Source organism: Natrix helvetica (genome assembly GCF_964273705.1).
Source record: "Natrix helvetica genome assembly, chromosome: 5".
Lineage (NCBI taxonomy): Eukaryota > Metazoa > Chordata > Lepidosauria > Squamata > Natricidae > Natrix > Natrix helvetica.
This window is the reverse complement of record NC_138551.1, coordinates 152,583,913-152,599,304: the sequence shown is the minus strand read 5'-3', so window position 1 is coordinate 152,599,304 and position 15,392 is coordinate 152,583,913. Positions and strand designations below refer to the sequence as shown.

The following is a 15,392-nucleotide window of genomic DNA, read 5'->3' as shown; positions in this document are numbered from 1 at the left end:
TCCTTGATTGGTTTCCATCCATTGCTTCTTGTCCCGTCTTCTGGTCCTTTGAAATAAGCTGACCCCCCCCTCTTCTTTGGGGCAGTAAGTTGGCCCCGTCCTCAAATACTGGAAGACTGCTATCACGTCACTAGAACTACATAGGAATTTTTGGTCCGTGAGAGCAATCCACCAGTAGAACAGTTTGTCATTCAAGAGTTCCATTCATGCAGTGGAGGGGGTGGCACGCACACCGCTCACACAAATGGGAGTTGTGCGTGGATGCCCGACATTCACTCTCACACACACATACACCGGCAAGGTCACCAAGCTGGAAATACAAACAAAGCAGGAGAAGGAGGCCGCCTGGTTTCTAGAAGCATTGGAGAAATTGGATGACACTTTTGAGACTGCTTCTCGTCCCGGGAAACTCCATTGGCCCAAGTCCTATCAGCAAGGAGATCCCATGGAATCCATCCTCCAGGTGCTTCCAGGTGACACACACCCCGTTGTCGTCCAGCCGCTTCTTGTACAGCCAGCCTTCATCTCGGAAAATGTCGTATTCGCAGGTCAAAAGGAAAGTCTCCGGGAACTGTCGGAGGACGTTGTCTTCCGTCAGGAGTGGCGAAAACCTGGCTTCGAAAACTCTCTCACATACCTTGAAAAGGTCTTCTGAAAAAGGAGCGGGTACCAACGGCACGTATCCCCGGCATTTAAATTCTTCCGGAATATGTTCGTGGCTGATCCATTTCTGGTACTTGGCCCTGAGGTGTTCCGGAAAGTAAGCATGGGACAGCACACTGTCGATGTTCAATTTCTTTCCGGTGAGATAAAACATGCCAAAACGGATCAAATTTCTCCTGAATAAAAGGGGCACCGATTGGTTTTGCTGGTAAGAGGGCAAGTTGAAATCCAGACCTTGGAGGAAAGGGTAGAGTAGGACGTGGGCCCTGACCCGGGGCAGGTCCGTTCTGAACACCAGTTCTTGAGAAACGGCCAGCACGAGTGCGCCTCCACTGCTGTCGCCACCCAACACGATCCGTTGAGGGTCCACGCCGAAGTCCGTCGCGTTCTTCAGAAAGTACGATACGGCCACGTAGCAGCTGCATTGTTGAGCTGGGTAGGGGTGTTCTGGTGCCAAGGGATATCTAAACCAACAGTGAATCAAAAGGAAATCTTTCAAATGCATTGGCATTCCTATGATTATTATTGTTGTTTTTGTTGTTATTATTATTATCCTTATTGGTATTATTTATAGGTATAGGTATTATTATTTGTATGTATCTATTATTATTATTATTATTATTATTATTATTATTATTATTATTATTATTATTATTATTATTATTATTATTATTATTATTATTATTATTATGTGGTTAATCTTTGGTGAGATTCACAGCCTTTGGGGCTGGTTGGTAGCTCAACAGCTCGAGTCCTAACCAAGGACCTAGGAACTCTTAAGGTAACGTCGGAGGATATAAGCTGTTCCAAATAGGGTGGTTTTTTGTAGAATTATTATTATTATTATAACCAAGGACCTAGGAACTGTTAAGGTAACGTTGGAGGATATTATTCTTATTCTTACTCTTATTCATGAAACATGAAACTCAACCAACTGAACATTCAAAAATGCATCACAAATACCATTGACTGGTGCTAATGGTTGGCACTGGTGGCTGCCAGCGTCCTAGATATCAACCAAGGACCTTCTTAAAATCATCTTCTCCTCCTCCTCCTCCACTATTCCTTCTCCTCATCTTCCCCCTTCTTCTTCTCCTCCTCCTCCTTCTGTTCCACTATTCCTTCTCCTTATCTTCCCCTCCTCCTATTATTATTATTGTTATTATTGTTGTTGTTATTATTATTGTTGTTGTTGTTGTTGTTATTTCTTTTATTCCTTAAACATGAAACTCAACCAACTGAACATTGAAAAATGCATCACAAATACCATTGACTGGTGCTAATGGCTGATAGGGGTTGCTGCCAGGGTCCTAGGGATCAACCAAGGACCTTCTTAAAATATAAGACGTTCCGAGTAGCGCAGTTTTTTGCACTTCCGCTGGTGTTATGGCAGGAAGCTGCAATTTCTTGATGTGTTTTATAAAACTCTTGGACATGGTGCCAAGTGCCCTGATGACCATGGGTGTCCCTGTGACATGCTTCATCCATAGTTGTGTAGTTTCGATGGCCTGGTAAATTATTATTGTTGTTGTTTTTGTCTTCAATTCGATTCACAGCCTGGTAGACTGGTAAATTGAAATCCTAACCAAGGACCTAAGAGCTGTTAAGGCTGTGATGGCAAAACTATGACACATGGTTTCACAGCCCTCTGGTTTCTGGCATGCACATGTGCACCTGCCATCAGATCTTCATGAGGGTGGAGGGCATGAAAATGGACTGTAAAGCAGCCTAAAAATGCCCAGAAATGGCCTGAAAAATGGACTGAAAATGGCCTAGAAATTGCCCCCAAAATAGCGTGAAATATGGCCTGGAGAACAGCCCAAACAAGTGCCTGACAATGGCCCAGAAAAAGACCTAAAATGGCCCAGAAAAAAGGCCTGAAAACAGCCTGAAAAATGCCTGAAAATGGTCCCCAAAAGGCCAAAAATGGCCCAGTAAATGGCCTTAAAATGGCCCGAAAACAGCCCCAAAATGTGCCTGAAAATGCCTCAGAAAAAGGCCTAAAAATGGCCCAGAAAATGGCCGGAAAACAGCCTGAAAAATGGTCTGAAAATGGCCCAGAAAAAGGCCTAAACTGGCCAATAAAATGGCAGGAAAACAGCCCAAAAAGTGCCTGAAAATGACCCAGGAAAAGGCCTAAAATGGCCCAGAAAATGGCCTGAAAACAGCCTGAAAAATGTCCTCCAAACAGACCAAAAAGTGCCTGACAATGGCCCAGAAAAAGGCCTAAAAATGACCCAGAAAATGGCCTGAAAACAACATGAAAAATGGCCTCGAAAACAGCCCCAAAAAGTACCTGAAAATGGCCCAGAAAAAGGCCTAAAAACGGCCCAGAAAATTGCCTGAAAACAGCATGAAAAAGGGCCTCAAAAACAGCCCCCAAAACAGCCTGAAAATGGTCCAGAAAAAGTACCTAAAACGGCCCAGAAAATGGCCTGAAAACAGCCAGAGAAAGGGCCTGAAAATGGCCCAGGAAAAGGCCTAAAATGGCCCATAAAATGGCAGGAAAACAGCCCCAAAAAGGCCTAAAAACGACCCAGAAAATGGCCTGAAAACAGCATGAAAAAGGCCTAAAAACGACCCAGAAAATGGCCTGAAAACAGCCCAAAAAAGGCCTAAAAACGACCCAGAAAAGGGCCTAAAAACGGCCCAGAAAATGGCCTGAAAACAGCATGAAAAATGGCCTCGAAAACAGCCCCAAAAAGTGCCTGAAAATGGCCCAGAAAAAGTACCTTAAAACGGCCCAGAAAATGGCCTGAAAACAGCCAGAGAAAGGGCCTGAAAATGGCCCAGGAAAAGGCCTAAAATGGCCCATAAAATGGCAGGAAAGCAGCCCCCAAAAGGCCTAAAAACAACCCAGAAAATGGCCTGAAAACAGCATGAAAAATGGCAAGAAAACAGCCCCAAAAAGGCCTAAAAACGACCCAGAAAATGGCCTGAAAACGACCCAGAAAATGGCCTGAAAACAGCATGAAAAATGGCAAGAAAACAGCCCAAAAAAGGCCTAAAAACGACCCAGAAAAAGGCCTAAAAACGACCCAGAAAATGGCCTGAAAACGGACACAAATGGCCTGAAAACAGCCTGATAAAGTGCCTGAAAGTGGCACAGAAAAAAGGCCTAAAAACGGCCCAGAAAATTGCCTGAAAACAGCATGAAAAATGGCCTCAAAAACAGCCCAAAAAAGTGCCTGAAAATGGCCCAGAAAAAGGCCTAAAAACGGCCCAGAAAATTGCCTGAAAACGGACAAAAATGGCCTGAAAACAGACAAAAAAGGCCAAAAAAGAGGCATCCGTGCGCTGGCCAGCTGGCCTTCAGGTTTCCGCCACTCCAATGCTCAGGCGCATGCACATTTACACACATGCACTTGTGTTGTGGCCCAGCAGGTGCCGTTGCCGCTGCCACCAGACTCCGAGAGTGAGGGTCCCTACGAGTCAGCTCCAGAGGAGATGGGCGACCCTGGACAGGGTTTGGATGCTGAGCAGGGATCCGAGAGTCTGGTCGGCCACCAGGAGGCGCCTGAGGCCTGGAGCAGCGGTTAGAGCCAGAGGAGGGGGGCTCCCGATGCCATGCCTTGGAGCAGCAGGGAAGACTCACGAGACAGTGAGTCAGAACTCAGCAGGGAGTTTCTGGACGCCCGTTACCGCCGCGCCCATAGACGCAAGGAGCGTGGGCGTAATTATAGGTGGTAAAGAGCTCTCAGCTGCTGTTTGGGAGGCTCCCTTTCCAGGTTATAAAAGGGTTGACTGTGCATACGCCCTTTGCAGCAGTCAACAGAAGACTTATGCCAGAAGTTCTAGTCTGGAGTTCTAGCAAGCTGGATAGCTGCTTTTGTGTTCTGTTCCTGTGAGTTTTGTCTTGGTGGCTTGCTGCCACGGACCCTCTTGTTTGTTTTGTGCAATAAACCTTGTTCCCTTGTACTGTTCCGGAGTGTGTGTTCTGTGTGGGCAACGGAGGAAGGGGGGCTCAGAACACACTTGTGTTCTGGTTTGGCCACTCAGTGCCGAAAAGGTTCACCTGCACTGTGTTAAGGTATTGTCTGAGTATAGAGGCAGCAGGTCCGAATAAGGTGGTTTTTTGCCTAGTAGTAGTAGTGCTATTAATAGTAGTGCTTGTATTATTGATGTAATCTTCAATTTGATTCACAGTCTGAGACTTAACAGTTCAAGTCCAGACCAAGGAGCTACACGCTGTTAAGGTAACGTCTGAGTATATAGGCATTATATTATCATTAAAGACTTACTCTTCCATTCAGTTCACAGTCCGGGACTAGTAAAAACTGAACAGTTCAAAACTTAACCAAGGACCTAAGAGCTCTTAAGGTAACATCTGAGTATATAGGCAGCAGGTCCACGTAAGGTATTGGTTGCTGTTGTTGTTGGTAGTAGTAGTACTACTACTACTAGTAGTAGTAGTAGTAGCAGTGACGTGCGGTCAGGGGAGGCAGGGGAGGCAGAGCCTCACCACTGTCAATCATGAAAAGGAAAAAAAATGTAAACGGGAAAAGGCGAGTGCTGAAGTGAGGTTAGCTAGCTGCTGCCTCACCGTGAATGACTGCCTGTTTTAAAAAGCCTCTAAAGCTCTGAGCTCTGCCGCGAGGGAAAGAAAGCGCTTTAGTCAGTGGGGTGTCGGGGGAGAGGAGAGAATGCTCAGGCATTCTCTCCTCCTCTCCCCCACACCCCGCTGACTAAAGCGCTTCCTTTCGCCCGCCTGAGCTCTTCCGCGGGTGAAAGAAAGCGCTTTAGTCAGTGGGGTGTCGGGGGAGAGGATAGAATGCTCAGGCATTCTCTCCTCCTCTCCCCCACACCCCGCTGACTAAAGCGCTTCCTTTCGCCCGCCTGAGCTCTTCCGCGGGTGAAAGAAAGCGCTTTAGTCAGTGGGGTGTCGGGGGAGTGGAGGAGAGATTCGACACCTCACTGACTAAAGCACTTTCTTTTGCCCACGGCACAGCTCAGGCGGGCGAAAGAAAGCGCTTTAGTCAGTGGGGTGTCGGGGGAGAGGAGGAGAGATTCTATCCTCTCCCCTGACACCCCACTGACTAAAGCGCTTTCTTTCCCTCGCGGCAGAGCTCAGGCAGGTAGACGCTCAGAGCCCCTGGAGCACGTGCTCCCTCACAGCTCCTGTCGTCCCGTCTGGCAGGCGCCACCCGCCCAGGAAGCAGCTGAGCTGGGAAGTCCCGGCCGGCAGTTTGGCTTCCAGAGCGGGCGGTGTGGGCGCCAGTGGGCTCCTCTGGGCTCCCGCCTTCCCAAAGCGCGTCCCTGTTTTTGCAGAAAGCAAAAGAATGGAGAAGAAACGGGGAAGCTTCGGGTGGGAAATGAGGCCATGGAAGAGAGTTTTGCCCTTTGCTGGTGAACATGGATCGGTCTTGCGCCCATCCTGGAGAGATCCCACCCTGGGCTGGCTTTCAGAGACGTGAAAGGCTCTTTCCTCAGGCGGGCATCTTTTCCAATGAAATAGATCGAGACAGGAAGATCATTTTATTACATTTGAATGTTTTGACTAAAACGGATTCTCTCATTCAAGGAGGGAACCCAAAGACCATCTTTCCGTCCCTTTTATCAAAGAAAATGCCATTGGACAGGGCAAAAATAACTCCTCCTTTGCCCTGGAAATCAGCTACATGGAATTAAACGCTATAATCCAACTTGTGTGTGTTTGTGTGTTTGAGAGGGGGGAGGGGGGAGAGAGGGAGGAAGGAGGGGAAGGTAAAAGAAAAAGAAAAAGAAGGAAGAAAACTTATTTAAATAAGTTTAAAGCTGTTGCTTTAAATCGGAACTGAGCATGCCTGGCTGTGGAATTCTGGGAGTTGAAGTCCACAAGTCTAAAAAAATTGCTGCCTCACTAGCCATAAACTTCACCGCATGTCACTGAGTAGTAGTACCGTGTTTCCCCGAAAATACAACAGGGTCTTATTTTCTTTTTACTTACAAAATATGGCCTTGGGCTTATTATAGGGGAGGGCTTATTGTTTTGGGGTTGCCGGGTGGCTGCTCCCAAAGAGCCAGGCACAGCCTCAGGGGCGAAGCAGCCATGAGGTGACCAAGCTCACGAGTAACCCCACGGAACCCCCGCTCTCCAGCCGGGCAGAGCACCATTCACTGACTTAGGGATTATCTCTAAGGCACCAAGCCACGTGGCGCTCTGCCCGCCCCCCAGCTCCCGCGGCTTGGCACATTAGGGATACCCCCTAGGTCAGTGAATGGCGCTCTGCCCGGCTGGAGAAGGGGGTTGTGCAAGCGCCTGTTCCGCCTCCAGCAGGCATGCCTCCTAGCCTCAACATGTCCGGGCCCAGCTCTCCCTGCAGCCGCCACCGCCACCGCCGTGCTCCGAGCATAACGTCTTCTCTGGTTCCAAACTCCATAACTTGGCTGCCGAGTCTTCCAGCAGCGGCCGCTCTAAGAGTGCGCTCTATGGCTGTGGGCTGGCTGCTGGTACTCTCTGTAAGAGAGTCTTCCGGATAGAGAGTCTGTGTGGCAAGGCTTTAGTTTCAGGACAGGTCGTATTTTGGGGGAAACACGGTAGTAGCATTGATAACAATAATAATAGAGGATATGGCAGTTTTAATTTCAATTTCCCATGTTGCAAAATTAATCTGAGCTCCCTTACGCGACAGATACGACCACAGTGGTAGTTTCCTGGGCGAAGAAGCGACACAGCATTTCGTGGCTTTCTGAAATATTAAAATTATAAATATAAATATAAATAATATAGATATAACAATAAATAATATAGATATAACAATAAATAATATAGATATAAATAATATAGATATAAATATAAATATAAATATAGATATAGATATAGATATTATATTATATTATAATATATTATAATATAATATAATATAATATAATATCATATCATATCATATCATATAATATAGATATTAATATGAATATAATATAACTATAACTATAACTATAACTATAACTATAGATATATAGATATAGATATAGATATAGATATAGATATAGATATAGATATAGATATTGATATAGATATAGATATAGATATAGATATAGATATAGATATAGATATAGATATAGATATAGATATAGATATAAATATAAATATAGATAATATAAATATAAATATAAATATAAATATAAATATAGATATAGATATAGATATAGATATAGATATAGATATAGATATAGATATAGATATAGATATAGATATAGATATAGATATAGATATTAATATAAATGTACTATAACTATAACTATAACTATAACTATAACTATAACTATAACTATAGAGATAGAGATGATAGAGATACAGATAAATATAAATAATATAAATATAAATACATCAATTTTTCCCATTTGTCTCTTAGGCCAAACATTTCAATCAAATAAAAACAAAATCGAGTTTATTACAGTCAAAGACCAGAGACCGGAAAAAAAGAAAAGAAATATCTGTAGAAATATCCAGGTTAAAATTCTAGAATTTAAATAATCGATAGCAGATAAAATCTATGTTAAAAAATCACCCCGGAACGTCGCAGCCCTCATAAGTAGGAGTCAGGTTGCTAAGTGTTTGCACTTTGACCCTGGAAAGAGTCGTAAGTGTGAACAACGGCCCTAGGTCCCCCGTTTTTTGTGTGATCCCAGGGATGCGAGAGAGGTCATAAGGGTGAAGGACAGTCCTAAGTCCCCATGTTGTGACTTTGAACGGACACTCAATGAGTTGTCGTAAGTTGAGGACTGTCTGTGTTTGGAGAACTTACGGAAACTTCCACAAAGGCCCCCTCCTCCGTGAATCCACACCAGTCCTCGTCTCTTCTCAGGATTTGACGTTTTGCACCGATAGATCCTTACGGGGACGCCGTCGAAAAGCATTTCTGTGATGACCAAGTCACAGGCCCCCACTGGGAATATCCCGTTTACCAGGAGCTTCCACAACGCAAATTCACGGCAGAGGCCAAGTTTTTCTAGGAGGGCACCCTGATCAGTGCAAAAATTAAGAATGAAACCAGACAGAAGGATTCAGACAAATGCTATCAAAAGCTAGTTCAATCAGAACAGAGCCGGAAGGGGCCTTGGAGGTCTTCTAGTCCAACCCCCTACTCGAGCAGGAGATCCCAGACCATTTCAATCAATCCATCAATCAATCAGAATAGAGCTGGAAGGGACCTTGGAAGTCTAGTCCAAAACCCTGCTCAAGCAGGAGAACCAATCAATCAATCCAGAATAGAGCTAGAAGGAACCTTAGAGGTCTTCTAGTCCAATCCCCTGCTGAAGCAGGAGACCCCAGACCATTTCAATCAATTAATAATCAATCAATTAGAGCTGGAAAGGACCTTAGCGGTCTTATAGTCCAACCCCCTGCTCGAGCAGGAGAAGTAGCCCATTTCAATCAATCAATCAGAATAGAGCTGGGAGGGACCTTGGAGGCCTTCTAGTCCTACCCCCATCTCAAGCTGGAGACCCTAGACCATTTCAATCAATCAATCAATCAATCAGAATAGAGCGGGAAGGGACCTTGGAGGTCTTTTAGTCCAGCCCCCTGCTCAAGCAGGAGATCCTAGACCATTTCAATCAATCAATCAATCAGAATGGAGCTGAAAGGGGCCTTGGAGGTCTTCTAGTACAACCCCCTTCTCGAGCAGGAGACAATAGACCATTTCAATCAATCAATCAATCCAGAATAAGGCTGGAAGGAACCTTAGAGGTCTTCTAGTCCAACCCTCCTGCTCAAGAGACCTTATACTATCCCAGATAAATGTTAAACTAGACGTTCTGGTTTTCTTCGGGGAGGCATTTCACTTCTCATTCCATCTTCTTCAAGCTCTGAGGTTTTTGAACTATAACACCAAAGAAAAAAATCAGAAAGTCCAGTTGCCTCTTGGAAAAAAAAAGACTTTGGAACATTGGCTTTCCACTACAAATTTCCACTTACCAAATTGCTCTTTTGTCCAGGGAAAACCCACGGATCGATTTTATTACATTAATTTATTATACGGCTCTTCTTCTATTAGGTTGAGATGAGGTTTTGCATGCTGTAAGCCCCCTTGAGTCGCCATGCGCGAATAGGCGGCAATATAAATTCCATAAATTCCATAAACAAGCAAGCAAACAAACAAAAGCTAGAATCCAAGGACTTACCAATCTGAAAACAAAGCTGATGCACAGATAGATGAGGCGAAGTTTTTCCCTCTGGCTGATTCCTGGCGGGACATGAATCTTGGTAAAATCGTAGTAAAGGATCCAGCCGAGAAATAAAAATGGGACTGAAATGCAGAAATAAAATATCAGCAGCCACAACTCTTTGCCAAATATCATTTCCATGCTGGAAAGATCCTTAAACCAGAGACAGAATAGATAGATAAATAGATAATGGATGGAAGGATGGAAGGATGGAAGGAAGGAGGGAGGGAGAGACACAGATAGATAGATAGATAGATAGATAGGTAGGTAGGTAGGTAGGTAGGTAGGTAGGTAGGTAGGTAGGTAGGTAGGTAGATGAATAGAATAGGAACTTGGAAGGGACCTTGGAGGTCTTCTAGTCCAACCCCCTGCCTAGGCAGGAAACCCTACACAGATAGATTTTCCTGGTAATTCGGTCAAAAGAAATTGCAGCCCCAGCTTAATTTTGTGTGTGTGTGTGTGTGTGTGTGTGTGTGTGTGTGTGTTGCGCATTGCCACGTTGTCCTTTTAAGAGTGGGAGACAGGTGAGAACCGTCTCTTCAAAGGTGTCCTTTTTATCCTGCATTGAGTGCGATTGGTCAGCCCATGTTTTGAAATTGAGATCTCAATCTTCCCTGATTGAAGATTACACCATTTGATGTTTTAAGTGTTTAGATGACCAAGCAGATTTAATCTCAATTTAAATTATCACCTTCATGATGGATGCACACCACTTGGCCATAACAACTTTTCCCCAGCGGAGACCAAATAGGTAGTTCTTCTAAAAAGTGGGTTACTATAGGAATAGAATAGAATAGAATAGAATAGAATAGAATAGAATAGAATAGAATGGAATAGAGGAGAAGGGAAGAGAGGAGAAGAGAAGAGAAGAGAAGAGAAAATGGAATGGAGAGAAGAAGAGAAGAGAGGAGAAGAGAAAATAGAATGGAATGGAGAGAAGAGAGGAGAGAAGAGAAGAGGGGAAGGTAAGGGAAGAGATGAGAAGAGGAGAAGAGAAAATGGAATGGAATGGAGAGGAGAATAGAAGAGAGGAGTGGAGGAGAGAATTCTTTTAAAAAAAACTTTATTTTGTGTATGCAAACATCACATCTTTGCAACACATTACACTTCTTTTCCATATCTGTTGTGATTCTTTTATCTGTACATATAAGTCTTAATTAAAAAACAACTGCAAAACCGGGAAATGATTAAAATATAGAAATACAAAATAGACCGTAGCAAATAAATTATAAGAAGTGGATACAAAATGAGTCAAATATAATAAAGGTTGTTATACATAGAATATATAGAATGTTATATATAGAATGAAAAAAAGATGTATGAAAGAATATAAATATATATGTGTGTGTGTTTTCGTAGATTTTCACGGGTGTAGGTATGCTGGTCTTGTTGTATTCGGGTCTTTTCCCGTGTAAGATTGACAGTATCTTGGCAACGTTTTGACGACGTCCCACTCATCATCCTCAGGCTGGTGTTTTTGGCTTAAAGCATGATCGGAGCTGCTGTCTTTCTATAAATCTTGGTGGGGTGGGTGGGTGGAGTGCTGGTATTGTTTCAGTAAGTGGAACGATTGGTTGTGTGGTTGTATCATGATTGGTAGATTGGTGCTGATTGATGCTGGCTGTGTTCCCATTGTTGTTTTGTGTTGTAATGGCCTGGGTGGTGGGTGGGGCTCGTTTGTTTACCAGGGCTGGTTTCCAGATATTTGGTAGGGAGGGGGTATCGTCACGTTTATTCATGTTGTGGGGGTGTTTATCTATTTCGATGGCTTCCATAATTATTCTCTTGTGGAGGTGTTCTGTTTTGGAGATTAACCTGGTTCCTTCAAAGTTGATATCATGTCCCGTACTATGTTCCCTCTAAGGTGCGCGGCTGCGCGGCCGCGCACATGGCTAGTAAATACCGCGCAGCAGTTTCTCACTGCCGCGCAGTGTCATTTGCCGGACACGGACTGCAGTCTCTGCACTCTGCAGAACAGCTGCGGAATCACGAATGAAACCCCCTCCAGCTAAACAGGAGTCTTAACAACATTTTTTTTAAAGTTTGGGTGGAATTGGTGCGGTTTATTATGCGGTTGCATGTGGGTGGCACCTCCTGATTCTCCGCGCTTTGGACCTGTCATTCAACAAAGCTTTTCGCTTGCATGCAAGCCGGCGCCCTAAACGGGGCTGGCTCCGGTCGTCTCTTCCCTGCCTTTCCTTCCGTTTTTATGTCCTCTCTCGGACGTGCGGGCGGGCATGCGCATGCTGTGGACACGCCCGCTTAGACGCCGAGGTTGCTGGGTGCTTAGCTGCGTGCGTATCTCCCAATGTTAAAGGATGTCCCGGCTCCCCTCCCGCCGCCGCCGCCTTAGTCGCTTTCCCGGCCTTTGTCCCGCCCGGCAGCCCTATGGAGGTCGTGCTTCTGCCTGGCAGCTGCTTGCTGAGAAGCCCGTGGAGGAGCAGGCGAGGGGCACTGTGTCTCCCCCAGGACCGAAAAGCCCCCTTTCTGCCTCTGCCTTTGTCGACGGCTGCGCTGAAGCCCCTTAACTCCTGGACCCCCCTCCCCAATATCTGGACCTTCAGTGTGCTGGGAAGTTGCAGGGGGAGGATGGAGAAAGCTCAGCCCGTCTTCGCTCCCCAAACTACAGAGAGCAACTCTCGGAGGAGGCCAAGTTTCCTTTGCCTTGGGGGAGATTTAAAAGAGGGCAGCAGTCCAGGTGCGGGGGGGGGACTTCCGTTTTGTTCGGGATGAGGTGGAGCTGGTTCTCCCCGTCCAGATGTCCTGCGTGCGTATCTCCTCCTGGTTTTTTTCCTCTTACGTGCCTCCTTGGTGCAGTAGGCTAACGCCGGCCAAAGGAGTGGGGCGGACAGCATGGCACAACTGGGTAAATTATAAACCACAGATTTTAATCCTATTTAATTTTTAATGGTATCAAATTTAGCTATAAAGTGGCCTTACCTACTTTTTTTCCCCTGGGCCTGCTAAATTCTGGCCTGGATTTCCTATTGTGCAATTTGTGTCATGGACTTAATCATTTTAAATTCCATTAAATGCCAGTACACATCCTTTCTGCCAAGAGATCAGAAAAAACAATGCTCTAATCTTCTGATATTTAAATGATTTATAATGTTGTTTAGATATATAATTTGGATTACATTTGAAAGCTCTGCATTGATTAAATACTATGGAATACAATCCTACAGCAGTTCTTCTTTCTTTTTTGGTTTTAGAAAAGGATAATTCCCTTTTTAGCCAGGCTTTTTGAACTGGTTTATTGTGATGTTAACACTAGTTTTTAAGTAGATTTCAATTTAAAAAAAAATATGTTAGCTGCTTTGAATGCCTTGGAGATGAAAAGTTGGGGTACAAAACTGAAATAATAAAAAATTAGTACATTCATTTTGAAAAATAAATGCAATACTTGATTAATTTTATATCATTATTCAAAATAGTTTTGGCAAGGGGGAGAGTTTCATGATAAATCATTTTATTACATTCATATTGCATTTATATATTATATTTGTTACATTTATACTCCACATTATATATTTGTATTGTTATTTTAGTGTTTATTGTCAATTTTGATTGATATTATATTGATATATCAATACTGATTTTAGTCATACTAAATAACAATTACTGCTATTATTCATCAGCATTAAATATTTACAGTTTTTAATATTGACAGTCATATTTTAGAAGAATAGGATTATCTTTTGATAGGATAATTGGCAAAACCTAATTCAGATGTGATGGGTTGCATTCCAAAGGAATGTGAGAGGACAGGTTGCCTGCAAAATGCCAGGGCCCAGGCTGTTGGTGCCATGTCTCTCTCTAGCCAGTCTAACAATGTAAAAGTTTAGCAGAGAGGCCTTTTTTTTTCAGTGTGACCAGAAAAGTATAGTGTTTGAGTGGCACATTTTCATGCCTGGCATTCATCAGGCTGAAACCTCACTCGCAATTGGCAGTTGACACTTGGAATGTTGCGCAAATATCCAGCAGACGTGACAACAGTTCAAACTGTTGCTCTCTTAGGTGCTCAGGCATGAAAATGTTCCGCTCAAACACTATACTTTTCCGCTCACACTGAAAAAAAATTAGAGGGAACATTGGTCCCGTAGCTTTAAGGTGCTGGAAAAGGGAGGAAGTTTTTTCTTTTTTTCTTACTGCGTTCTTGTGTTCTGTGATGCATGCATTTATTCTCATGTTTGTTTGTCCTATATATGTTGCCGGGCAGATTTTGCATGGTATTTCGTAGACTCCTTGCTTTTCTAGCTGGATTTTGTCTTTGGAGTTTCTTAAGATGTTGGCTATTTTTTGGTCAGTGTTGAAGGCTGTCTTGATATTGTGTTTGTGGAGAATTTTGCTGATTTTATCTGTGGCGCCTTTGATGTAAGGGAGGAGGGCGATGCCGCTGTCCTGTTCTGTGTCTTCGTTTTTTGGGGGAGTCTCCTTTTGGATTAGGTTGGTAATTGTTTTTCTTTGGAATCCGTTGGAGATTAATACGTTTGTGAGAGTGTGTCATTCAGTTTTCAGGTGGTCTTTGTCGGCTAGGCGTTTGGTTCCAGAGATGAGGGTCTTGGCTACAGAATTGATCAGTGCAGGGTGGTGATGGGATTGTGCGTTTAAGTAGCGGTTGGTGTGTGTTTTTTTCTGGTAGATGGTGTGACCTGTAGGTTTCAGAAATCCATCCCAGCAGGTTGTGTCCGAAATGTCTATCTGCCTTACGCAGAGTTTATTTGGCTTTTGTACAGTTTCAACAAGCAGAACAAAGCACAGAAAGCAACAGTATCATTTTTGATTTGCTCCCTCCTTTTTCCCTTGTGAATCCAGAAAGCTATCCAGGCCAAGGTTGAATCTAACTCTCCGATACGGCCTGTCTCTGTTCGGTGAGATAATGGGCTAAAAGATAAACGGCTACTTGAGATCATGGCCATTTAAGGCGCATGTCTGTACGTAACCCTTCCTCTCATCCCACATCTGGTTCTGCTAATTAGGTGAGCTTGTAAGTATTCAAGGTAGCCAGCTACTGAGATCACGGTAGCTTACTACGCATGTCTTTACGTAGCCTTACCTCTATTCCTTCAGTGTCCTAGGGAGCCATTGGGTTTTTTGTAGATTAGGACATCCAGAAAGGGAAGTTGGTTGTTTGCTTCTATTTCCATAGTGAATTGTATTTTGGGGCGTCGGCTGTTGAGAGGTGTGAGGAAGTTGTCCAGTTTTTCTTTCCCGTGTGCCAAATCACGAAAGTGTCATCAACATATCTAAGCCACAGTTTGGGTTTGTGTTCAGATTTATCTAAGGCGTTGGTTTCAAAATATTCCATGTATAAGTTTACGACGACAGGTGAGAGGGGTGATCCCATGGGTGCTCCTTCTATCTGTTTGTATCTTTGTCCATTGTGGATGAAGTATGTGTTGGTTAGGCAGTGGTTGGTCAGGTCCAGGATGTGTTTAGGGGGGTTGTGTTTGTTTTGGATAGCGGTCAAGGCTTCTTTAATAGGCACTTGGGTGAAGAGGGATATGACATCGAAGCTCACGAGTAGGTCGCTGGGTTGTAGGTTTTGTTTCTTTATTGTTTCTATGAAGTGGAGTGAGTTT

General features: G+C 44.0%; 1 protein-coding gene across 1 annotated transcript; it reads right to left on the bottom strand.

Annotated features, from left to right (window-relative positions):
• Positions 1–352: 352 nt before the first annotated feature.
• LOC309393079 (arylacetamide deacetylase-like 4) lies at positions 353–9,951 on the bottom strand (the record flags this gene model as incomplete). Its single annotated transcript, XM_081954868.1, has 4 exons — positions 353–1,127; positions 7,268–7,331; positions 8,391–8,607; positions 9,769–9,951. The coding sequence occupies 4 exons, from the start codon at positions 9,949–9,951 to the stop codon at positions 353–355; spliced, it is 1,239 nt and encodes a 412-aa protein (XP_081810994.1).
• Between the last annotated feature and the right edge of the window lie 5,441 nt (positions 9,952–15,392).